At 45.0% G+C, this 24,995-nt stretch overlaps 1 protein-coding gene across 1 annotated transcript in view; it reads right to left on the reverse strand.

Annotated features, from left to right (window-relative positions):
- DDX47 (DEAD-box helicase 47) overlaps positions 1-24,995 on the reverse strand; it is a 413,891-nt gene that overhangs the window by 62,936 nt on the left and 325,960 nt on the right. The window contains exon 10 of the mRNA XM_069654450.1: positions 10,555-10,625. Within this exon, the coding sequence (XP_069510551.1) occupies positions 10,555-10,625 (71 nt within the window). The remainder of the gene's footprint in view (positions 1-10,554; positions 10,626-24,995) is intronic.

The following is a 24,995-nucleotide window of genomic DNA, read 5'->3' on the forward strand; positions in this document are numbered from 1 at the left end:
TCTTCATACAAAGGTACTGTGCCAACCCGATTGAGAGAACGCCACTCTCGCAGTGAAAGTTTGTGAAACTTTCCCAACTAGCAGGCCTAATCAGCTTGTGACCCTACATACGATTCTTTTTCGCCTAAACTACTTCTAAGAAATTTTGCAAAGACTTTACCGTTTGATACCAGAACTGCTCTTTCCTATCCAGAACACTACCCCATTGACTTTGGCCTGGCCTGGTGACTTGAATCGAACTCCTTTGGTAAACTAAAACTATTTGCACTGTCGAAAAAGTATATATGATCTATTTTACTTACCTTGTGCCTTTTGCTCCTTTCTAAGTATTGAACTGCTATGTGGCTCCTATTTCAGGAGAGCTCAAACTGTCTCAAAACCTTAGAATTGTGTATTGCCGTGTATTGGTTTATAATATTAAGTTGCCTTCTAGTGAAATGTTTTCTAAATGATTGTGCAATAAATTAATAAGTGTTTTTACCAAGAAACCTTGAGTATAAGTGTTTACTTGAATCACTGTGATTGAAAGTCCTTTGTGTAACTACTTTTACTCCTCACATTCACTCTTGAGATAAGCCTGGCTGCTCAGCTCGCTACCAAAAACTGTGTGGTACAGACTTATACCAAAGGTTGGTTTGGCGAACACCTGTAGTCTTAATTGTGTGTAGTGGTCCCAGTGGGTACTGCCTGCAATTCTGCCCAACACCATCCTTTACTATGGACAGATGAGCTGGTGGATAAACTTGAAGCTGCCAAGTTCCTCAGTACATTTGACTTTACCTCAGGCTATTTGGAAATAGCACTGACAGACCATGCCAAGGAGAAAACTGCATTTTCCACCTCAGGAGGCTTATACCAGTTTAGGGTTATGCCTTTTGGACTAAAGAATGCACCTGCTACATTTGGAAGGCATGTGACCCAGGTTCTGAATGGGTTAGAGGACTTCTGCATGGCATACTTGGATGACATTGCAGTGTTCAGCCCCACTTGGGAAGACCATCTTCATCACCTTGGATAAGCATTGCAGGCTCCTGAACAGGCCCATCTGACCATAAAGGCAAGTAAATGTCAAACTGGTCCGAGCAAAAGGGTCCACCTTGGAAATGAGGCAAGATGTGGTGAGAGTAGGCCCTTGCCTAATAAAGTACAATCTGTACAGGACTGGGCCATCCCCACTACTCAAACCCAAGCAAGAGCATTTCTAGGTCTTACTGGGTACTACAGAAATTTCATTGAGAATTATAGGAGCCTAGCTTCTCCCCTGAATGTCATCTCTCGAACATTTCTTAAGAATGTCAGATGGAATGAAGAGTGTGCCAATGCATTCGAAGGGCTGAAACAAGCCCCTTGCAAAGAGCTCCTGATTGCAGCCAATCCTTGATAGTGCAAACAGATGCTTCTAATATAGGGATAGGTGCAGTCTAAAGTCAAGTGGATGAGCAAGGCTAGAGAACACACAATATTTGCTTCATCAGTAGGAAACCGAGAAACAAGGTGGGCAACCATAGAGCGTGAGTGTTTTGCCAATGTGTGGTCTTTGAAGAGGTTTAGGCCATACATACGAGTCTACTTTCCTCATTCAAACAGACCACTAACCCTTGAGATGGTTAATGCAAATGAAGGGGGAAAATCCTAAATTACTTGGAAGGTCCATCAGCCTCCAAGGGTTTGATTTTACCATTGAGCATAGGTCAGGATGCAATCACCAAAATGCGGATGTCTCTCCAGAAATGATGATCGAACAAGAGATTCATCCAGGAGTGTTTTAAATCCTCCTGTCCCTTAGTCTGGGGCCGTGGGGGACGAGGGTTGGGGAGAATTCTAATTTCCGTGCCAATTCCCTTTAACCATGGAGACCCCCAGCTCTTTTGCTGGACTCGGGGCTTTATAACATTTACTCCTAAGTGAGTGGGACCTTTTTCTCACTCATGTGTTTTCCTGACTAAGATGTTCTATGATCCTTATTGTTTTATTGAGTCTGGTAAACTCCATAGGCATCTGCTTTTGCATTGGGACACAGCACCTTCTGTGCAGTACCACTGAGGGCAGTGTCAGTAGGGGAAGCCAGTGGCCAGCCGTCAACCAGCAGCGACTAGTAAGGTAGGAGTGGCCTGGGTGGGGAGAAGAGCAATCACTCTACCCCAGAAGCCCGGTCACTTAGCAAACTTACCCACACCTGGACAATACTGTGAATACTATCCTCTGCCTCCCTCTTCCCCACTATACAGGACTCTCAAATCTAGCTGCATTTTATCTTATACTCAAATAGCATTGTGAAACGTAGGCACCACTCCCACAATACAGGACTCTCAAATCTAGTTGTGTTCTATCTTGTACTCAAAGCTAGTTGTGTTTTTATTTTGTACTCAAACTGCATTGTGAAACTTAGGCCTCAACCGCACAACAGTCACCTAGGTGCCATGTCTCTCTCAGCCCACAACAGAGCAGCACGCTGGCGCACCACTAGACCCAACAAGACCTACCACAGTCATTCCCTACTCCCGCCATCACACAGCCCACCCCCTTCCACAGTGCACCTTCAAATTGCACCCCTCAACCCTTCCTCTCCCCCACACTCCCCACACCTACCCACCACAACCTGTCACACACTCATCCACCCGTAGATCCCGCTCTGCACAACTAAGAGCAGCAAGATGGAGAGAGGGATTAGAGAACATCGCACCACGGAACACACCAGAGAATGCAACAGGACTCCTAATATGCCCGTCACACTCCAACAGGGTCAGCATCCAACCCCCCCCACACCTCCCGCTCACATTTTCGCCAATCATCTACACATCACCCCCAATTCCCACTTCCCCAGCATTTGTGCAGCAAGAGAAGCTCTAGATAATACCCCAATCACCAGAGAACCACCCACTCTCCCCCACACACCCTTGACCACTCAATGCAAAGAAAGGGCGAGACCACAGGCACCGAATGCCTCCCAATGCATCGCCCATCCACCGACACAGCTCGCAACCGCTGCCACCACAGTATAGGAGCAAAACCTCACCGCCCTTACCCAACCAGTCCTAGTTCGTTTCTTCGCCGCCTCCTGTCCCCCCCCCCCCCCACTCCTGATCTTCTACATTCAACTTGCAAGATTACAGATTCCACTACAAGGCCCAAGCACAGCTGACCCTACTTCAACAAGGCCTTGATCTAAAAACCCCACTAACCAAGGGGAATAACTGGGATAGCCTTGGTGGGGAGCATTCAGTAACCAGACCAGCTTCTTGCCCGCTAGCTGCATGCCCACTATACCTTTGTCATCCAGCTGTACTGCTATCCAGGGACCCGAAAAGCCCAGCTGTTTGCTAAGTGGTGACCCGAGCTGTGCAGTGACCAGAACCCGGTTGACTGCTCCAAAATTCCAAATTCAAGCGTGGACTCAGTATTTCCCATCCCATCCCATAGAAACACATAGCCTATCCCATATTGACCCTTTGTCTTTGTTCCACTCTTTAAGCAACCCTATCTATGCCTTGGTAATTTGTCCAACTGTCAGAGAATTCTTTGTGCATTTTTTCTGTGATTTCCTAGTGTTAGCGCCATTCTTTCATTCACCCCATCTTGTAACTCCTTAGCGATATTTGAAATGATTGAAATTAATTTCCATATAGATCTGAACGTGTGGTGAAAGGTTTAAGCTGCAAATTAACCTAGGATCCTACCGTGTCTTTCTTTAACAATATAGTCCTAATAATCTAGTTCACGTGAAATCTGTTCTTTTTCTCCGCCGATTTTCTCTCTTTCACGGCTTAATTTTTGCAAAAAATTATTTTGCAAATCTCATCCAAATCTCCAGCTACAATCATCCTTTCACTTTTATATTGTCCCTGTGATGTGCATCTATTCCCCAGCTCAACAACCACACTCCAAATCCGAGTATTTCACAGTTTTTCATAACAACCGTTTGTCTCATTTAAAACGGCAATTGAGAAAAAAATGCAACTTTCCCACGTGTGATTTGGCTGCCTCGTGTTCTTACTTTTAACTTGTTTTTTAATTGTATGCCTTTGGATGACACCTCGCCTTGTGATTGCCAGTGTTTAGATATTCCTGCAATTGTGAGAAATCATATTTGCCTCATAGATTTAACCACACCTTAATTATTAGTCAATTTCCGAGTGTCATTTCATGCCATTGCAAAGGGAAGGTTGGATTTTGATTCTGTTTGCTGCACAATATCACTGACTCCCTGCTGCTTCTTTGTCAATTTCAAATTCGATTCATAGGGGTTGGGAGGTGCCATCTACCCAAAGAGAAAAAGTGCTCCTATTCATTTGTGCTTTGTATGTGTTCTAATAGAAGGTTAACCAAGTGTATTACTTCAGTTTCCATTGTAATTATCACCCCATTGGTGATTGCTGCCCAATATTAAAATTTGTATGATTTCCTTTGAATTTTAAAATAAATATTGCATTTTCACCAACCAGCCTGGTTCATGGTCCAATGTGACCTGGGGTATTTGAAAAAGGGGGTGCGAGACGGGTTGTGTGCCATCTCAAATTGAATTTGTAGAATATAAAGCAAAAGCATTCCAGTTGTGCGCTACAGATTAGGCTAAGACCAAGGTGTGTCGCCCGATTGAAATCCTTAACAGGTATGAAAACACCCCAGGTCCCAGCAACTAGACAGCGTGCATATGAGAAAAAAAGCAAACATGTACACAGGAAAATGAAAAAAGTAGTTTGCTTAGAAGGCAGGAGTGTTTGACAGACACACAAGACTAGGTTTTTTTTAAGGGTTGGGTCGAGAAGAAAAGTATTGATGATTGAGACATACTTGTTTTTCAAAGGAAACTCATTCCTTTTTATTCCAGGTGGACGAAAGGGGAGGTGTACACATCGGGAGATTAAGGTCCCTAGACCTTATGCGCAAAGAGAACGGTTAAGGAACCCAACCAAAATGCCCAGTTGAAAAATGACCAGTAGTTGAAAAAACAGTTTCTTGCAAAAGCTCCACCATCCTCGTTTCCCCCAGAAAGAGGAATCAATTGCTTTTCCGATCATCTGTTCTTCGATGACATGAATAAAAAAAGTATCATTGCTAAACTAGACAATGGACTCCTGGCCCAGGTATTGAAAGGGCCTGGGAGACAAAAGGACAAAACTAATCAGATCAAGAAAAAGATCTGTGGACATGGAATCGGCATGGCAATCGGACCATCCAGACGGATTGAGCAGCAACACCAGAACTTGTTTAGAAATACAACGCCTATTCCACTAGTAAATAACCAAAGGAGATCACACCGAATCACCATCTGCAATATTAAGGATAAACACCAACGGAATTAACACATGTAAAACACACCATCATCTCAAATGAAAATTGAAATTAGAACTAATTAATCAAAATTGGAATCAATGAAACATCCTCATACTAACTGGAGCAATTCTCCTCATTAAGACCAATTCACCTCCTGAAGAACCACTCAAAACCCTGAGTGGGGAAACGTGTGTCGAGGACCTTTCAACAAATAGGAGTATTGTCCTCAACTAATTTGAGGATCATGCAGCAACAAACTATAGGATCTTTCATATCAGCAAACCCAATCAATTGGAGGATCACATAGCAATAAGGAGTCCTGGTATCAACACACTCAATGAATTGAAATCCAAGCATCTTCAACATACATCTTTTCCTGTCGGTCCCAGACCATACAACCCAGGAAAACACTGAACGAATGAACTAACTGAACACTTAGTTGCAATCCAACAAGTTTGTGCAATTATTTTTTTTCTTGAAATAGTGAATTCAACTATATTGTTTTCAGTTCTGCATTATTTTCTTCAATGGAAAAGCTTTTTCATGAAATGCATGAAAATTTGATCAATTTCACAAAATTGAAAACTTGAACCAATCGCTTAATTTAACAGAGAAGTGCAATTTAGATATAGGGACTTTAAGTTTTGGATTTGTCATAGCCCAGGTCAGCCTCTGTGGAAACCCCCAGTTGCAGCATCTCTGTTGGTCAACATCAAACATAAGGATCTCTTATAAAATCGCTAAGTGGGCGCCATCACTGTCCAAAAGGCTGACAGTTCTACAATTAACCGTGGACATGCAAGATGACATGGAAGATGTAACAGTGAAAAAAGTACAAAGTGCAAAGAAAACATGAACATTGAAAAAAATGAATGTGGTTGACAATGAAGATACAAGGAAATAAAATGTCATTATGGCGTGGGAGTGATACAGAGGTGTGCAGTAAATGTCACACGCGATCAAACTTGTGAAAATGGGCTGGTGGGTTTTCTCAAAGCGAACAAAACGTCTCGAGTCTCATAGTGGACGTGAATGATCTGTTGTATAATTTAGTATAGAATTAAACTGGATAATGAGGTGGGACACAGATGAAAGTAAACAAAGGTATTCTTTAGGGACACATACATGTTTAGATTAGGAAAATTTAAACATGTTAAAACTGACGTAGTAGGAATGTTTTTAGGATGTCTCCCATAATGAATTATATCGCCTCATAGAGGGGGGTGAACAAGATAGAGATGTGTAGGAACACTGAAAAATGTATTGAGTAAGTGACTAAATACAATTCAGAGGGGGTGTGGTGGAGTGTAAAGAAGATAGATCCCACCCCCCCTCAACTGAATGTATAGGAGGTAGACTCCACCCCACTCAAACTGAATGCAGATAACTTGTCAGGTTGATTGACAACTCCAGTATTGCGAAAATCAGAATTGTAGCGCCTGGAAGGCCAAAAAAAGCACATTGTAGAGTCAGAATGCCTTGCGGAGAGGAGGGCATGTTAGATAACATACATTTATCATAGTTACTATAAATCTAGATTTAGATCCGAGTAGGTACCAAGTTCTGATCATAAATAGGTTGGTCTACCATTTGTAATAACCAGGCATAATCGGGCAATTTCTAAGATGGTTGCTGAAAAGTAAGATGGTGGACTTTTGCAAGTCAGGTCAGAAATAATTATATAATTACCTCATAGCAATTAATTGTAGGTTCAGTAGAAGAGAACATACTGTCTGGATTTATTGGCTGTAATGTTGACAGTGACAGGCCGGGGGAGCCATGTAGTGTTCAAGGGAAGATAGCAATTATTGCATGAGGGAAGATAGAAATTATTGCATGCAGCTGTTTCAAACTAGCAACAATTGTTGGGTTCACAGGCAGGGCGCACAGCTGATGCCCATACTCCTGTGACAGATGGTGCTGCCTGCTAAAATTATCTCAAGGATGAGGTCAGAATGTTCTCTCTTAACACATCAAAGGATTAATTTTAAAGGTCAAGTATATATCACACAAATTGAATTAGTTACATGCGTAGGTATGACACGGGTACTTGGTGAGTGACAGTTCAGTCAACTAACCCGAGAAGGGGAAAGGTCTGGTCTTTGGGTGTCTAAACCAATGAGAGTGAACTGCATCAATAAATAGAAAACTGTGCAAACTGAATACGAGGGGGCTAATTTCAGAGCTTATTGGATAACAGTTGGCGTTCCTGCTGTAACCTGGAAGAATAAAGATGCCTTTGAAATTCAGCCCGAGTCTTTGGCTGCCTCCCTGTTTGGTCTCCAACATCCCTTCCCGGATCCAGAGATGTCAGGGCCCTAAGGAGGGCATTGGGCCCTCCTGTAAACTGGGGACAAGAGGGAGGACGTCTGGGGACTCCTGCACTATGAATTGAAGGTCAGCGATAGCAAGTGGCGAACTTCAGATCAGCGGCACTTCGTGGATTCAGCTCCTTGCATCTCTCACAAATAGCACCACCACAGTTCTCGGGTACCGTACTCGACGTTCCTCGCATCTGGGGTCCTGCACTCTGTTGAGGTGGCTCAGGGTCGGTCAGTCCAGCTTCATGGGAGTCCGGAGGATCTTCCTGGAGCTCGGGTCCGACTTAAACACGAGACTCGAGTCTGGTGTTCCTCTCCCAGGCAATCAGTTCCTACAGTAGCAGTGGAGTACAGCCAGCTCCAAGAGGATGTCCAGCCGAGTATGCTTTGGGGTTGATTGGCACCACCAACCCAAGGGGAGAAGTCGTCCTTGCAGGGTTTCTCTAGTAGAGGCAAATTCGGAGCTTCAGCACAGCAGCAGGGCTTTGCCGGGCAAAACAACGGTCCAGGAGTTGCAGCAGGCGTCTCTTCCAATTTCTCCTTCGGATTCCTTCGTTCCAGTGGTCGACTCTGACTTCCAAGCAAAAGACCTAGCCTTTTATGCAGGTTTCTCCCATTAATTCGCAGCCTATCTGTCACTCACAGCAGGGTGGCTGTCCCAAGTAAGTATTCTACTTTAGAGTTAGTTGAGCGTCCAAGGACTTCAGAGAAGACACCTTAGGAGGATTCAGCAGGAGCCTGGGAGCACTGGATGAGAGGACTCCAGAAACACAGAAAACACCTAAAAAAGCAGAGTTTTGGACTCCCTCGCTTCCTGCCTTCAGAGATGCTCTGGAACCTGGGCGGGGAGTCCACAGGACTCCCGCCAAAGATAAAAATCTCAGAAAGGAATTTCCCGCCCTGGATGTCAGGGGCAGGAACAAGAAAGGACAAGAAACGCTAAAATGGCGAAAAAGGTTACATGGAGCCATTTTGGTGCAAACAGCCTGCGGTAAAGGTGCACCGATTAATAAAAAGGTTCACTGCCACAAGCCATTAAAGTTAAGTTTGTCCTTGCAACATTGATGTTACATTTAAAATTAAAAAGGGGATACTTAGTATCTCCCCAGCACTCCACATATGGTGGGGGATAGGGGGGTCTCAAAGAAAATGTAAACGGGATCCAAAGATCCTTTCTACCCTTGGGAACTGTACTTCTCACAGGGTTAGCTAGAGAAACTTAAAAGGGGAGCCCCTATGGCCACACAGCAACAATAGGCACTTATTGCCAAAATGTTGACAGAGTATAACTTTTAAAAAAACACTATGGAGAGTCTTAAAAAGGTTCCCACTCACAGAGGTATAAGGAAAAATAATCCACCTGTAGTGGCGGCTGGTGACTTTGAAAGGTGGTGGGGCATACATTTCTCCTGGCGAATTTGTGAGCGTGCGAGCGAGCCCAACCCACATCATGGGGACTGCGGGGGTCTCCCCCTGTGAACATATTTGAAAAATGGCTTCCAAAATGTGCAATTTACCGTCCAAATGCAGTCACCGGGTTTCACAAGTGTCACCGGATGGCGTCACCACATGCGTGCGCTCAGCCACACAGTCATCATGAATGTCATTGGCTGACAAGCAGCCAATGGCATTCCAGTATTGTTGCTGTGTCGATTGCCAAGGAGGTCCTGACAGATGCGCTGTTTGCGGACAGAATAATACTGGCGGATCAGCTCTATAGCGCCCCGCCAGCATCTACATTGCCAGGGTGTTACGTAGAACGCGTGGAGCTGCGAGCTCCAAGCACTACAGTGGAAGAATATGCTTAAAATGGGACGCACCCCTCTGCAGCAGGCCCAGCCAGCCGTGAAGACGGCAGAGAGCCTGGGAGCATCATATTGTTTATTTATTGTTTTCAATTCACGTCGCGCAGCGCTGCTCAAAAAGAATGCAGATTAGAACTAGAAAACAGAATGTGATTTGAACATCTGTTCTCTGCACACTACGTGCTCCCCTGCAGGGTTTGGGGGGGGGGGGGGGTGGAGCGGGTTGGCGCCGTCCCGCCCTATGTAAGTGGCCGCCACTGTCCACCAGTAAAAGCAAAATGTTCTGGGATTGACACAGTTCAGGAAGATTTATCATTGCTATCAATCTTACCTAACAGTATGTTGTGGGTTTGGGCCAGTGTTTCTGTGCGTGTATCAACATTATAGAGCGCTAGAAGGTTTCAAGAGGGGGCAGGGAAGAGCCAGGTTTTGAGCGCCTTTCTGAATGCCAAATAATTTTCAGTGTGGCAGATGTGCAAGGGCAGAAAGTTCAAGATCTGCGCTTGGACGGAGAGGGAGGAACTGCCAAGTCTGGTGCAGTTGTAATGTGGGACTACTAGGAGAGGTGCTGTGCCCAATCTGAATGTCCTGTAGGGGTGGTGGCAAGTGAGTTTGTCTTGCAGCAATTCCGGGTTGGTGTTGTGGATGGCACAGTGAGTGACGCACATGGCTTTAAAAAGGTAGTGTGTTGACCAATAGGCAGCTAATGGAGGACTGTGTGCAGCGCTGACGTGGTCTCTGGGAGGGAGACTAAAGAGCAGGCGGCCGCAGAGTTTTTGATTCTTTGCAGTTGTCTTAGCTGAAACGCTGGGGTGCCTAGATAAAGGCAGGTTGCATAGTCTAAGCGGGAGAGTATGATGCAGATGATGGCAGAGAAACAGTGAGGATAGGTGAGGTATGGGAAGAAAAGCCTGAGGATGAATAAGTGGAAGATACAGGTTCTGGATAAGAAAGGAGAGGCAAGTACATGTCTCATAAGGATAGCAGAATATGTCAGAAAAAGCCACCGCTCTGAAACAGGTTTCTTGACTATCTAGGAAATTTAACAACCCATAGGTGCTACATCATATCGGATGCCTTGCCTTGCCCAGGACAGTAGGGTGGATACGGTGGTGGTGGTGGTGGTGGTGGTAAAACAGGTTGTGAGCACTTACTGTGTGACAAAGGTGATGGATCTCCCAGATCGGCCAGCTCTTGCTGTTCTCCCCACACGATGGATATAATCCTACCAAATTAGAAGAATCATTCATTAGTAACCTGTAAAATCACCAATCACTATATGCCACATCACGTAAGAAATCACCTCATTTAAAGAACTCCACAAAGGTCTAGTAAACACCCAAATTAAAACTTTGTTACTTCATGCTAGACAGACTTTGTTCTCCATATTGATTCGCCAAAGCTCTTGTAAGGTGAGTTTCTACTTGAGGTAAGACTTTAGTAAGCTATCCCAGTGGTTTGTAGATCCCCCAACTCTTAGTATTAGTCTGTACTACTGCTGGAACTTTGGTAGAGTGGCAGAGCAGTGAGGCTTATCTTAAGAGGAAGATGTGAGCTGTAGGTAAGTACACTGAACCCAGTAAGTAAAGTACACACTTACTCTTAAAAGTATATTAAAATATAGATTATATTTACACAACAGTCACTGTTAAATACACAGCACAATAAACCAACACACATAAGTATACTCTTAAATACTTTCCAAAGGCCACTTCTTAGTAGGTAGTTGCTGAATGTGCACAATTGTTACAGGAGTTAAACAGCTCTACCAGTCGCCGGGTAATAACGCGAACCCTCAAAGTAATACAGTAATTAGTCTGCATTAGTGATTTTTGGGAAGAAGAACAGTTGGTTAGTGTTATCCTAGTAGACCTTCAGGTTCTAGAGCCAGTTTCCTGGCATAGCAAGTCTTTTAAGTCCAAAAGCAACCTTAACTAAAGGCAGTGCTGAGAGGGCTCAAAGTCTTTGAAAGCAGCAGAATCAAAAGTTCCAGAACATTTTCTTCTAAACTAAGGCAGACACAAGAAGGCTTAAAAAACATCGGAGACCATGTTGAAGGACTCGCTAAAGGGTAAAGGGGTGTTAGGGAGAATCTCAGAAATGTACTAATTCCCTTCTACTGTAGAAACTTGCTGGACTTTAGGACTTTAATTTCTAACCTGGAGAAAGTGAGACCTTTTTCCCCACTCTCTCGTGTATTTTTCTTTAGTCTGATGTGCTTTCTTGTGACTTTGGAGTCTGACACACTCCACAGGCATCATCTTTTACATTGTGTCACACAGCACCTTCCGTGCAGTGGCACAGGGAAGTCTTTCAGATTTCCCCAAGGTTTAAATACCTTCTCTGGGATAAACTACCGTTTCCCAGAGCACCAAAGTGAAATTGGCTTTACTTACATTTGTAACTTTCTAGACCCAGCACACACTATTTTACAATAGGGTGCTGGAGGAATTACTCTCTATCCCCTTTGTCTAGCTTCACATGTAAACATTTTATGTTACCCTTTCCTCGATGAATGGCTGGTGGCAGTGGTTTACTTTCAACTACCGTGGTGTGCATTTACCGCGGGCTGCGTTCGCAGCTGCAGTAAAGCACCCAAGTGTGCCATTTTGGTCAAAATGGCCCAGTCTTCTTTTTTCGCCTTTTCTTTGTGGAAAGTTCCTTCTTGAGATTTAATCTGCGCACCAAACCAGGTTTGGTCCCTCTGTTTGCTTTGACTTTGGCAGGATTCACGAGTGAAGCCCACCTCTGGCTCCAGGGTGTCTGGTGGGGGCAGGAAGTGAGGGTGGTGCTCGAAACTCCCTGTGCTTAGTTCTCCTAGGAGACCCAAATGCACTCTAGTGATTGGCCGGCTGACTGTCCGACAAGGACAGCCACCCTGCTGGGTGACTGACAGCTAGGCTGGAATGATTGGGAGAGAACTGAATAAAAGGCGAGTCTTTTGGCTTGGAAGGCAGAGTCGACCACTGGACGAAGGAACCGTAGAAGAACTTGAAGAGGAAGCCTGCTGCAACTCCTGGACCGTTGGTTTGCCCAGTGAAGCCCTGCTGCTGTGCTGAAACTCCAAAATCATATCGACAGAGAAGCCCCTGCAGGGACGACTTCTCCCTTTGAGTTGGTGGGACCAATCCACTCCAAAGTAAGCCACCTGGACATTCTCGGAGCTGGTTGCATTTCCACAGAGTTGCTGCTGGAAACAAATAGCCAGGGGGAGGAACACTCCGGATTCCCAGGAAGCAGGACTGACCGAGCCTGAGTCCCCTCAACAGAGTGCAGGACCCCAGAAGCAAGGAAAGTCCATCTTGACAGCCAGAAACTGCGTGTTGCTATTTGCGGTAGTCGCGAGTAGCTGAAACACTGTAGTGCCACTTGTTTGAAGATTGACGGTTTTGAGCGGTGACCGTCCCATTGCAGAGCAGGAGTACCCAGAAGTCCTCCCTCTTGTCCCCACGACTGAAAACCAGAAACAGGTAGATCTGCAGAGCTGCACAGGAACAGAAGTCGTAGGCTGCGCTTTTTCTTCAATCCAAAGGTACTGTAAAGAACTTACCTCTTACTGTAGAGTTGCTTGCATCTTCTACTACTCACACGCCTGAACAGCTTGAGGCCCTACATTGATTCTTTTCTTCAAAGACTTCTGAAACATTGTGCAAAGACTTTTCTTACTTACCTACCAGAAGTGCTTCAGCCCATATTAGACTTTTGCCCATTGACTTTGGCTTAACCTATTATACTGAATGACTCTGCTTAGGGGATCCAAAAGTATTTGCCTGCTTAAGAATATTTATGGTCTCTTGGTTGTTCCAATAACCTTTTCCTTTGACCAAGTTCTAAGAGTATTCTAAACGCAACAGTAAGATATTAATGTCCCCAGCACCCTAATTATTGAAGTCACCTGAGGGTGTAGGTTGTGACTGTGGGCCATACCAAAAGGGTCTTTACTGATTTAGAAACTAAGAGTGTATAGTTTTGCAATGTATTTGTGTGTTGCTTTTATATTGCTCCCTTCTGAAGGCTTATTCTAACTGACTTATAAATAAATTATTTATTTATTCAAAAATTCTTGTATGTAAGTGTTTATTTGAATACTTGTCACTGAATCTCTAACTCTCCTACAACTCACATTGACCTCTCTTGAGATAGGCCTGGCTGCTCAACACACTACCAACCTGTGTAGTACAGACTTATACCAAAGGTTGGGTTTCTATTGCCAGGTGGTCTAGGCTGTTGTAGTGCACCCAAAGGGTACTGCATACAATCTTGCCTAACACAGACCTACACAGGAACAGAAGCCAGCTGGAACCATTTCTTCTAAACAAAAGGTACTGTAAACTAAGGGGTTACTTACTTCTTGTTGGCTAGCCGTGCTAGCTCCCAGTTGAGAATTGCCTTGGTTGTCCTTTTGCCGAGTTGCTTGCAGCTTTGCCCCTCAAGCCTAATCAGCTTATTGGCCCTTCAGTGATTTTAATTCTACAAACCTTTTCTAAAACACTGTGCAAGACTTTCTCACCTCTAAGAAGATCTCCAGCTTCCCTAGACTTTGCTCAACTAACATTGGCTGTCCTGGCTCCCCAAAAGACTCTTCTCACCTCTGACCTTGTGCCTTTGCCTTTCCCCCCAGGGTTTTAAAAAGTACTTACCAGTTTATGAATGACTTGTTAACCTTTGTTTTATTCCCCTATCTAATCTTTTGCACCAAACTCAGTATTGCTCTAAATGTACCAGTGATAAATCAATGTACACATTGTCCTAGCTATTTAATTCACATGAGGGTGTAGGAAGTGTATGTGTGCCATCCCCAATGGGTATCATGTGATCTAGAGAAACTAAGTGCGTTTTGAAGTATATTTAAGTATTATATGTTTTTGTTCCCTTCTGCAGAAGGCTTATATAACTGACTGTTAAATTAATAAATCATTGTTTAATCAAGAAACCTTGAGAGTAAGTGTTTATTAAATAACAGTCACTGCGAAACTCTGTTACAACCTTACAGATCACATTGACCCCTCTTAAGATAAGCCTGGCTGCTCAGCCACTCTACCAACTTGAGTAGTACATGCTTATACCAAAGGTTGGGTTAACTATTGCCAAGAGGACATGGCTGGTGCAGTCTCCCACAGGGAGGTCTTGCCCAACACTGGTGGCAGGCGGTCAGGATCTATTGTGGAGTTGTTACATTGAGTATTTGCTTTGCTTTGCTTTTGTACAACTAAAAACCTTCACAAGGCTAAGCTCCACTAGAATAGCAATTGTAACATGCCAAATGTGGATAACTTAAAGCAGGAAGCTCTGCTCATTCTAACAGTAGAACAACTGAAAGAAATGTGTAAGATCAGAAATCTACCTGTTAAAGGAAAGAAAAATGAATTACAAGGTTGTTAGATCACCAAAGGTTGGATAGTAGGCCTGAAACCCCTACGAAACCAGAACATGTGGAAATTAATAATGGAGGATGATAATTCAGAGTCCAACTCTATAGAAGAGCCAGAGGAGTCCCAGGATAACAGCCCCTCTTTGCCTCAGCGGGCCCTTTTGCCTCAACCTATGTCCACTGGGACCCCACAAGGTCCATCACTGAGTCCAGAATATGTGTCTCTTGAGAAATGAGACTTTAATTGGAATTTAAGAGATTAAAAGCTCAGGCTGAAGCCAAACATCAGGCCATCAAGCTCAGGGAATTGGAATTGCAACTTTCTTTTGAAATGAAAAGATTGTCTCTTGAATATTTTTCCACCCCAGAGTCCTCTGGGTCTTCCAGTTCCAAGAGGCTTTGCCTGCCCAAAGAAGCTGTCAGTATGTATGATGTGCAACTTGATATTTTGGAATGGTCGAGTGCTTTGGAATACAATCATGGGATTCAGGGTCTCACAGGGAATGAACCGATTCCTTGGCTTTTGTCTAGGCTTCCCCAGGGTGCAACTGATGCTGTAATGGAGGTGGGTGAACTTGAAAGACAAGTATGAGAATGCGAAGCTGGCCTTAATAGCCAGATTTGGGAAAACTCCTTCCCAGTACCTTAAGAAGTTTAGGACCCTCAAAAAGACTGATGGTACCCCGTGGGCTACCAGGGTGCGTGGATGTTTGAAAAACTTTGATGGTTGGGTTAAGGGGTACAGAGTGAACTTCTTTGAAGGAATGAGAATTCTGTTTTTGTTACAATCTATTTTTGATGCCTGCTCTCCGACAGCACTTGGCTGACTCAAAAGAGATTGATCCCAAGAAGTTGGCAAAGGCTGCTGACTTGTGGGTTGCCAAAAGGATCACTCAAGGATTTTGGGGGCCACTCACAAAAAGAATGAGGGGAAGCAGCACAAGAAAGACAAAGAACATTCAAAATCCACTCATTCAAAAAGAGGGCCACAAACAGAAAAAGGGTAATCACTTTGGGAAACCAGGTCGGTCTAGTGAAACCCCTGGTGCTAAACCAGAGGGAGGTCAGCAGAAGCCCATATTGCAGAAAACATTTGGTAAATGTTATGCTTGTGGGTCAACTGACCATGTGAAAGGGGATCCCACATGCAAGGGTAAACCTGCAGGGGTCCACACTGCCTGCTTAGCCTTCATCCCTGAGGGAGGGCGAAGGTCATATGGCAAGTGGAAACTTTCAACTGTTGGCTGAAGACCCCCATTGGAGTCTGAGCCAGTGTTTCTTTAGTATCCCTGGGTCTGTGGGAACAGCAGAATGTAGTGTTAAACGGGAAATCATATAGTGCCTCCTTTCTGGTGTAAATTGGCCTTAGCCCAGTCGCTCTGCGAAGAAAACCGCGTTTCATAGTTCCGATTTTAGATCGACTTTGTCGCCATTGTAGGATCATCTGCCATTTTGATTCCTGTTCAGGACTGTGTTTCCAACTTGTAACCGAGCCTTCCCGACCTTTGTCCCAAGTTAATGGTTAGACTGTCCTTGGGCCGAATGTTTAGACTGGGTAATGAGACCTTGTCCCACACATGACTTGTGGTCTTACGATTGTCTGTACCAATAAGCCTCATCCACGAACATCGAAGACAATACTGTCTAAATGTCGAGCGTGGACACTGGCTGAACTGCATTGTGAAGGGATATGTGCTAAGGCTTACTGCTAAATCCTGGAGTACACTTTTGCCATTGTGACTTGTTTGAATGTAAACAAAATGTAATCCATGTGCATATTGTATGAGCCATAAGTGAACTCGGCACAGACTCTAGACCATGGATTATTAACTTGCAGAGGGGCTGGACATTATTATTAAATTGTATAAATACTCGAATGTCCAGATATCCAGTACCTCTCACTCCTCACACCGAAGGGCTGGTAGTCACTGATGTACTGAGGGCCAGATAGCTATCCGATTTGTTTCTTTGTAAACTGCGCAGTAGAATAAAGATCTGTGAATCTTTATAAACCTGTGTTTGGTGTATTTCCTTTTGTGGTACCCGGCCTCGATATGTCCTCTTGCTTTTACAGTAGATGTGTATAACTATTCCAGACAATACAAAAGAATATTACAAGGACAGTGTACTTGTGAATGGACATGAGGCCCCTGCCATTAGAGACACTGGGGCCAGCATTACATTTGTAGATTAATGCTTTTTCAAACCTGAGGATGTTGCTAAGGTACCCAAAGGGTCCTACTAAACTTGCTGGAGGCCCAATCCAGATGGTTCCAATACAACCAGCTCTCATCCGATGCAACAATATGACTGAGAATACCAGTCAGTGTACAGAAATGTGGTGCCTGGGAGAGTCCTGTTGGAGAATGACTTAACGACTCGGAGTTGCATCAGGCACCCACAGGCCTCTCAGTAAAAAAGAAGCAGGAGCAGGCTAGATTGGCCATAGAGGAAACATTGGATGACTCAGTGAGAAGTTACAGAAACTCCTATAACTTCCAGTCCACAGGAAGGACACCCTTCTACTACTACAACAAGGATAGAGACAAAGGGGAAACCCAAGGTGTCAGGAAAGAAGAAAGGTGCCACACCTGTTTTAAGGACAAGGAAATCCCAAGAGGACAGTCCACAGTCACACATGTGACTCCTCCACCAGCTAAGGCTGAGTGTGAGGACCAATCAGAGAATGGTGAACCAGCTACTGGCGAAACAGAGCTGGAAGAAGACCTTCCCTATGTTGGAGATCTGGATCCTAAAGACCATCCTGAGCTGCAGACTTTGCTTACAGAAGGTGGACCCTCTAGCAAAGGTCAAAGAGTGTCCTACTCTTGAAGGACTTCGCCAACAGGCAGCTTCCCAGATGGATGGGCAAGAGCCAGGGAAGCACAGGCTGTACTGGGAGGATGGCCTTCTTACCAGTGAACCTATTGAGTTTACCCCAAGGGAGTACAGAAGTCGTGTACTGCCGCAGGAGCTGAGAGCCCAGTTTCTACAGCCCATGAGATTCCTTTGGCTGGTCACTTAAGTTTTAAGACAACCAAGGAAATGATTTCTCTAAATTTCTACTGGCCCAAGATGGGGTCTGATGTAGATACATTCTGTAGAAGCTGTCACACTTGTCAGACTTCTGGCAAGAGTCGAGCCAAAAATGTGGCACCTTTTGTGCCCCTCCCAGTTGTGGGAGTTCCTTTTGAGAGGGTAAGGATTGACACTGTTGGTCCCCGGTCCCCTAGACCCTCACATATACAGGCAACAGATTTATATTAGTTGTGGTAAACCATGCTACCAGGTATCCTGAAGCCATACCTATGAGGACTGTTACTGCTCAGGCAGTAGCCAAGGCCCTCCTTGGTATTTTCACCAGGGTAGGTTTTCCTAAGGAGGTTATCTAAGACAGGGGGACCAATTTTATGTCCCACTACATGCAAGACATGTGGAAAAACTGGAGTGACCTACATGTTCTCAACAGCCTACCATCCTCAAACCAATGGGTTGGTGGAAAGGTTTAATAGAACTATGAAGAGCATTGTAGGTGCTCTAGAAGAATCCATTAGAAGAAAGTGGGACCTTCTACTGCCATGCCTTCTCTCTGCTTATAGAGAAGTCCCTCAAGAAGGGATTGGTTTCAGCCCTTTTGAACTACTCAATGGTCATCCATTTAGAGGTTCATTGCTCCTAATCAAAGAAGGGTTGAAGAGTGCTCCTTCCCACAAGCCAGTGAGACTATGTGTTAGGTCTCCGGAGGAGAATGACACACATGATGACAGAAGCTTCTGAAACTTGAAAGCAGGTCAGGCTCTGGTTAAACATTGGCATGACCAGAAGGGCAACATGGTAGAGTTTACTCACCTAGTTCTAGTACCTACAAGGCAGATGGCCTTACAGGACAAATGGACGGGACCCTTCAAGGTTGTGGACAAACCTCGAGAGGTCATTTACATGGTGGACTTGGGCAATCCCAAGGGCCCCCCGGGTCTTTCACACTAACCGCCTAAAGGCATATGTATCCAGACCAGAAAGAGGAGCTTTGCTCTAAGCATCTGATTAAGAGGAGGAGGAGAGTGAACCTCTAACCGACCTTCTCAGGGGGCAGCCTTTAGATGGAAAAATAGGAGTTAATCTCTCTTCTGATCTGGCTCTGAACCGACAGGAGTGCAAAGTTCTGTTAAACCAGTTTGTTTTCACTGACACCAGGCTTGACCCCTTGGGCCAGCATGATATACTCACTGGTACTGTTTACCTGTCAAAAACAGAGGTTACAGGATGTCAGATCATGTAAGATCCCACATAAAGGAGGAGGTCAAGAAGATGCTTGATCTCGGGGTCATAGAGCCATCTATAAGTCCATGGGCTAGTCCTGTTGTACTAGTACTAAAGGCAGGATCCAAGGAGTTGAGATTCTGTGTGGACTATAGAGCTCTTAATGCAGTCACCACGACTGACACCCATCCTTTACCTAGGACAGATGAGCAGAAAACAGCATTTTCCACCTGAGGAGGCCTCCAACTTATGCCTTTGGGACAAACAAATGCACCAGCTACATTTCATAAGGATGGTAAATCATGTTCTGAATGGGATGGAGGACTTCTGCATGACATACTTGGATGACATTGAAGTGTTCAGTCCCACTTGGGAAGAACCTCTTGACCACCTTGGATATGTTTTGCAGGCTCTTGAGCAGGCCCATCTGACCATAAAGGCAAGCAAATGTCAAATTGGTGAGAGTAAAGTGGTCAACCGTGGACATGAGGTAGGAGGAGGTGAAATAATGCCATTGCCTAGCAAAGTACAAACTGTATAAGACTGGGCCACACTTACAACTCAAACCCAGGGTACAGCCGTTTTAGGTCTCACAGGTTACTATAGGAACTTCATAGAGAACTATGGGACCAGAGCTTCTCCCTTGAATGTTCTCCTCAACAAAATATCCCAAGAAGGTCAGGTGGAATGAGGCATGCACCAAGGCTTTTAAAGGACTTAAGAAAGCCCTTTGTCAAAATCCAGTCTTGAGAGCTCCTGACTACAACCAATGTTTTATTATACAAACAGATGCTTCAATTACAGGAATAGGTGCAGTTCTGAGTCAGCTGGATGAGAAAGGCAGGGAACGCCATACCTGCTCTATCAGTAGGAAACTGAAGGACTGTGAGACAAGGTGGGTAACAACTGAGCATGAATGTTTTGCCACTGTGTGGTCTTTGAAGAAGTTTAGACCATACTTCTATGGATCTACTTTTGTAATTCAAACAGACCACAAACCGTTGAGATGGTTAATGCAGATGAAGGCGGAGAATCCTCAAATTGTTAAGATGGTCAATCAGCCTTCAGGGGTTTGATTTCACCATAGAAAACGGGTCAGGGTGTAATCACCAAAATGCTGATGGTCTTTCCAGAAAGTATGACCGACTGGAGTAAGGAGATTCATCCAGGAGTGGATTAAATCCTCTTGTCCCTTGGTCTGTGTGGGGGGGGGGGAAGAGTAAGAGTGTTAGGGAGAATTCTCAATGCCAATTCCCTTAGAGACCCCCAGCACTTTTTGCTGGACTCTAGGACTTTTTTCATTTCTAACCTGGAAAGAGCGAGACCTTTTTCCCCAAACATGTATTTTTCTTTAATCTGATCACGGTTTTCTTGTGACTTTGGAGTCTGAAACTCCATAGGCATAATCTTTTTACAATGTGTCACACAGCAGCTTCAGTGCAGTGACACAGGGAAGTCTTCCAGATTTCCCAAAAGGTTTAAATACCTTCTATTGGATAAACTACTGTTTCCAAGAGCAGTGAAGTGAAATTGACTACTTACATTTGTAACTTTCTAGACCCAGCACACACTATCTTGCAATAGGGTACTGGAGTGGTTACTTATGATATGGCATTTGTAACGCGCCTATACACAAGTGTTTCAAGGCGCGACAAGGCGGGGGGGGAAAGGGGAGACAGACAACGATCCTACTAGGCCAGGTGTCATTCAGATCGCGCAAGTGCAAGGGTAGATGGGACTGGGAAAAGTGCAAGGGGAGAGGGGGAAAAGTGCTATACATGGTAAGTAGAATACAAGATAAATAATAGGGCCTGCTGGTGGCAAGTACAAGGAAAGTGCAGTACATGGTTAGTAGAATACAAGATAAATAATAGGGCCAGCTGGTGGCAAGTGCAAGGTAAGTGCCGGGAGAAGGGGCTGTAGGATACAGAGACAGTCCTGTAGTGCAGGTAGGCAGTGCAGGGAAGAGTGGCTGGGCCAAGGACCGAGATCGGTGAGTGGCCCAGTAGCAGATTCAGTTCAGGTTCAGTGATTTTAGCAGGGGAGAGAGGGAGAGAAAGCGGAGGCAAAGAGGAAGGTTTTGAGGTGCTTCTGGAACCGGAGATGGTTCTCCTCAAGTTTCAGGGAGGCAGGAAGGCTGTTCCAGAGGGAGGCCCCTGCTGCGGAGAGAGATCTACCCCCAGCTCGTTGCTTGGAGAAGCGGCTGACCCCGAGGTAGTTGGAGGTGGATGAGCGAAGAGCTCGAGAAGGAAGATATTTCAGAAGAGAGAGTTGAAGGTATTTTGGCCCAAGGCCCCAGAAGGCCTTGTGGACAATGCAGAGGGTTTTGAACTTAATCCTCGCAGCCACTGGGAGCCAGTGTAGTGATTTCAGTCCTGGAGAGATACGGTCCCTGGGCTTGAGGCCAAGGACAAGTCTCGCAGTCCTGTTCTGGATGAGTTGCAAAGGGCAGAGAGTAGAGGCAGGAAGATTTAGATAGAGGCTGTTACAGTAGTCCAGCTTCGAGAGAACCAGGGCTCTGGAGACAGTGAGCTTCTGGGGGAAGGAGACAAAAGGAAGGATACCTCTGAGGAGGTGTAGCTTGTAGTGTGACTTCTTAGAGGCGTCAGATATGTGAAGAGAGAAAGAGTGTGGAGTCGAAGATGACCCCAAGGTTTTTTGCCTTGCAGGTAGGCGCAGGAAGAGGGCCAAGAGAGCTGCAGGGAAGGAGGGAGTGGGTGTGCCGATAAGTAGAATCTCAGTCTTACTGGCATTAAGGCAGAGGTCGTTGGCGGCACACCATTCCTGGATAGCAGAGAGACAGTCAGAGATGAGGGAAGGGGAAGAGGAGGCCGAGGGTAGCCTGAAAATGAGTTGGGTATCATCCGCGTAGCACTGAAAGTTGGGACAGAGAGCAGTGATGCGGTGAGCAAGAAGTGCCAGATACTGGTTGAACAGCCAGGGGGAGAGGTTACATCCCTGGGGGACACCGCAGGTAGAGACAAAGATGTCAGAGTGGAAGGAACCCAGTTCCTACTTCGTATCCTCTTACTTTTTACTACCAATGCATGTTTTTACCGTGGGCGGCAACTGAAGCCTTCGTAAAGCACCCATGGGTGCCCATTTTGTCAGAATGGCCCTGGTCATCTTTTTTTGCCATTTCTTGTTGTAAAGGTCCTTCTTGAGATTTACTCTGCATGCCAAACCAGGTTTGGTCCCTTTGTTTTGTCTTTTGGCGGGTTTCCCTGATGAAGCCCGCGTCTGGCTCCAGGGTGTCTGTCAGGGGCAGGAAGTGAGGGAGGTGCCCGAAACTCACTGTGCTTAATCTCCTAGGTGACCAGAATGCACTTGTAGATGATTGGCTGGCTGGCTGTCCTTGGAGGACAAACATTTTCTAAAACTTTGTGCAAGACTTTTACCTACCTGCATCTGACTTTGTGCCTTTGCCGTTCCAAGGAAAGGGTTAATGTACTTTGCATTTTAGTGTTTAAAAGTCCTTACCAGTTTATAAATGAATTGTTAACTTATTTTATTCCCATATCTAATCTTTTGCACCAAACTCTGTAGTGCCCCAAATGTACCAGTGATAAATACATGTCCACAGTGTACTAGCTATTTAAGTCACCTGAGGGTGTATGAAGTGTCTCTGTGCCATCCCCAATGGGTATCATCTGATTTAGAGAAACAGTGTGTGTTTTGAAGTGTATTTTAAGTGTTTCATGTTTTGCTCCCTTCTGAAGAAGGCTTATATAACTATGTAATAAATGTATTGTTTAATCAAGAAACCTTGAATCTAAGAGTTTATTTGAATAACTGTCACTGTGAAACTGTGTGTTACAACCCTACAGCTCACATTGACCCCTCTTGAGTTGACTCTGGATGTTCAGTTACGCTACCAACATATGTAGTACATGCTTATACCAAAGGTTGCGTTAACTATTGCCAAGAGGACAGGGCTGATGCAGTCTCCCACAGGGTACTGCATACAATCTTGCCTAGCAGAGGGTGCCAGGACAGCCAAAGTCATTTGGACACAGTCTATGGATCTGATAAACTTCTTGGATAAATGTCTTGCACAAAGTTGGAGTTCAGAAAAATAATCACTTGTAGGGCCACAAGCTGTGAAAAGGGAGTTGAAATCAACTCAAAGTAATTAGGTGAAAGTCTCAAGTGAGACAGCACAATTTAAGGCAAGAAGGTAAGTACACCCAAACCCAAACATTACCTCTGGTTAGAAGAAAAGGTGGTCCCGCTGGATTCGGTCTTGCACCAGCCAAGCAGACCCTGGTTGGTTCCTGGGCCTCAGTCGTGGGGACAAGAGGGAGGACGTCTGGAGGGCTCCTGTGGCAGTACTCTGAAAGGTTGTCAGCAGCTACGGGCTCTTTTTATTTCAGCTGCACTTCACGGTTTCATCGCTTAGCAAACAGTGTATAGAGGGTAGACCCCGTCCCCCTCAAACCGAATGCAGATAACTTGTCGGGTTGATTAATAATTCCAGTATTACGAAAATCAGAATTGTAGTGCTTAAAAGGCCAAACGAGCACATTGTACGGCAACATACATTTTTAGGGTCAGAATGCCTTATGCAGCAGAAGGCATGGTGCGTAGCATACACTAATCATAGATATAACAAATATAGGCTTAAAAGTGAACAGGAATGGAGTTCTGATCAAAACCAGATTGTCAGGCATTTTGTAATTTGATCAGCCGTTTTGGTTGAGATAAAGTCAGGCAGATCCTAAAATGGTTTCTAGTGGTATCAAAGTCATGATGATATAATTAAATAATTCCCTCATAGCAGTTCAGCAAGAGTACATTAGAAAAGGACAAATCTGGACAAAAAGGTTTGTTCAGACTTGTTATGATATGATATTTTATTTGTATCGCGCTCGTACACAAGTGTTTCAGAGCGCGACAAGACAGGGGGAACAGGGGAGAACAAAACAATACTCTTACTAGGCCCAGTGACATTGAGCTCGTCCAAGTGCATGAGAAAGGAGAAGGGGAAGGGGAAAAGTGCATGGAAGGGGGAGAGTGGAAAGTGCAAAGCAGAGGATTAACAGATACATAATAAATACAAATAAAATATATAATGGAGCAATAAACAGGGGTAGTGCAGCCAGCAAGTGGCAAGTACTGTGTTTACGGCAGCAGAACTGGGTAAGCCTGCTAAGTGCATAAAAAGAAGAAAATGGGGGCGATGGGGGACTGTATGGGTACAGATACAGTCCCCAGTGCAAGGGGTAGCCGGGAGGCAGTGCAGAAGGGTGGCAGGGTGACCAGGCAACTGGGCCAAGGGGACGGAGGGTGGCCAGATGCAGTGCCAAGAGAGAGCAGATCAGCAAGGCAGAAGGGAAGCAAAGGCAGATGCAAAGAGGAAGGTCTTGAGGTGCTTCCGGGACCAGAGATGGTTCTCCTCAAGTTTTAGAGTGGCAGGGAGGCTGTTCCAGAGGGAGGACCCGGCTGAAGACCGAGATCTACCCCCGGCTCATTTCTTTGAGAAACGACTGGCCCTGAAGGAGTGAGAGGTAGAGGAGCGAAGACCTCGAGAGGGGAGGTATTTGCGGAGGGATAGCTGAAGGTATTTTGGATTCTGTTGACAAGCAATTATTGATAGTGACGCACTTTGTGTTCAGGGAAGGTAGCAATTAGTGCAGGCAGCAGTTCAACCCAGCAACAATTGTTGGATTCATGGGCAGTGCACACAGCTGATGCCCATGCTTTGACTCCTTTGACAAGCAGACATGGTACTGCCTGCCAAAAGTACCTTGAGGTGGACGTCAAGGATGTACTTTCTCCTAGCATCAAAGGATTAACTTTAAAGGTCGGGAACATCAAACATAAATGTAATTAGTTTATATGCCAATTGACGTCCTAGGTGCCTGTGAGTGGCAGTTAAGCCAGCAACTCACAGGCACAGGAGGGTTTGTCTCTAATTATAAAGACCAATAGAAAGGTTTTGTTCATTAATTATTAAATAGCACC

This window comes from Ambystoma mexicanum, chromosome 3q (assembly GCF_040938575.1).
Source record: "Ambystoma mexicanum isolate Mex_15411 chromosome 3q, UKY_AmexF1_1, whole genome shotgun sequence".
NCBI lineage: Eukaryota > Metazoa > Chordata > Amphibia > Caudata > Ambystomatidae > Ambystoma > Ambystoma mexicanum.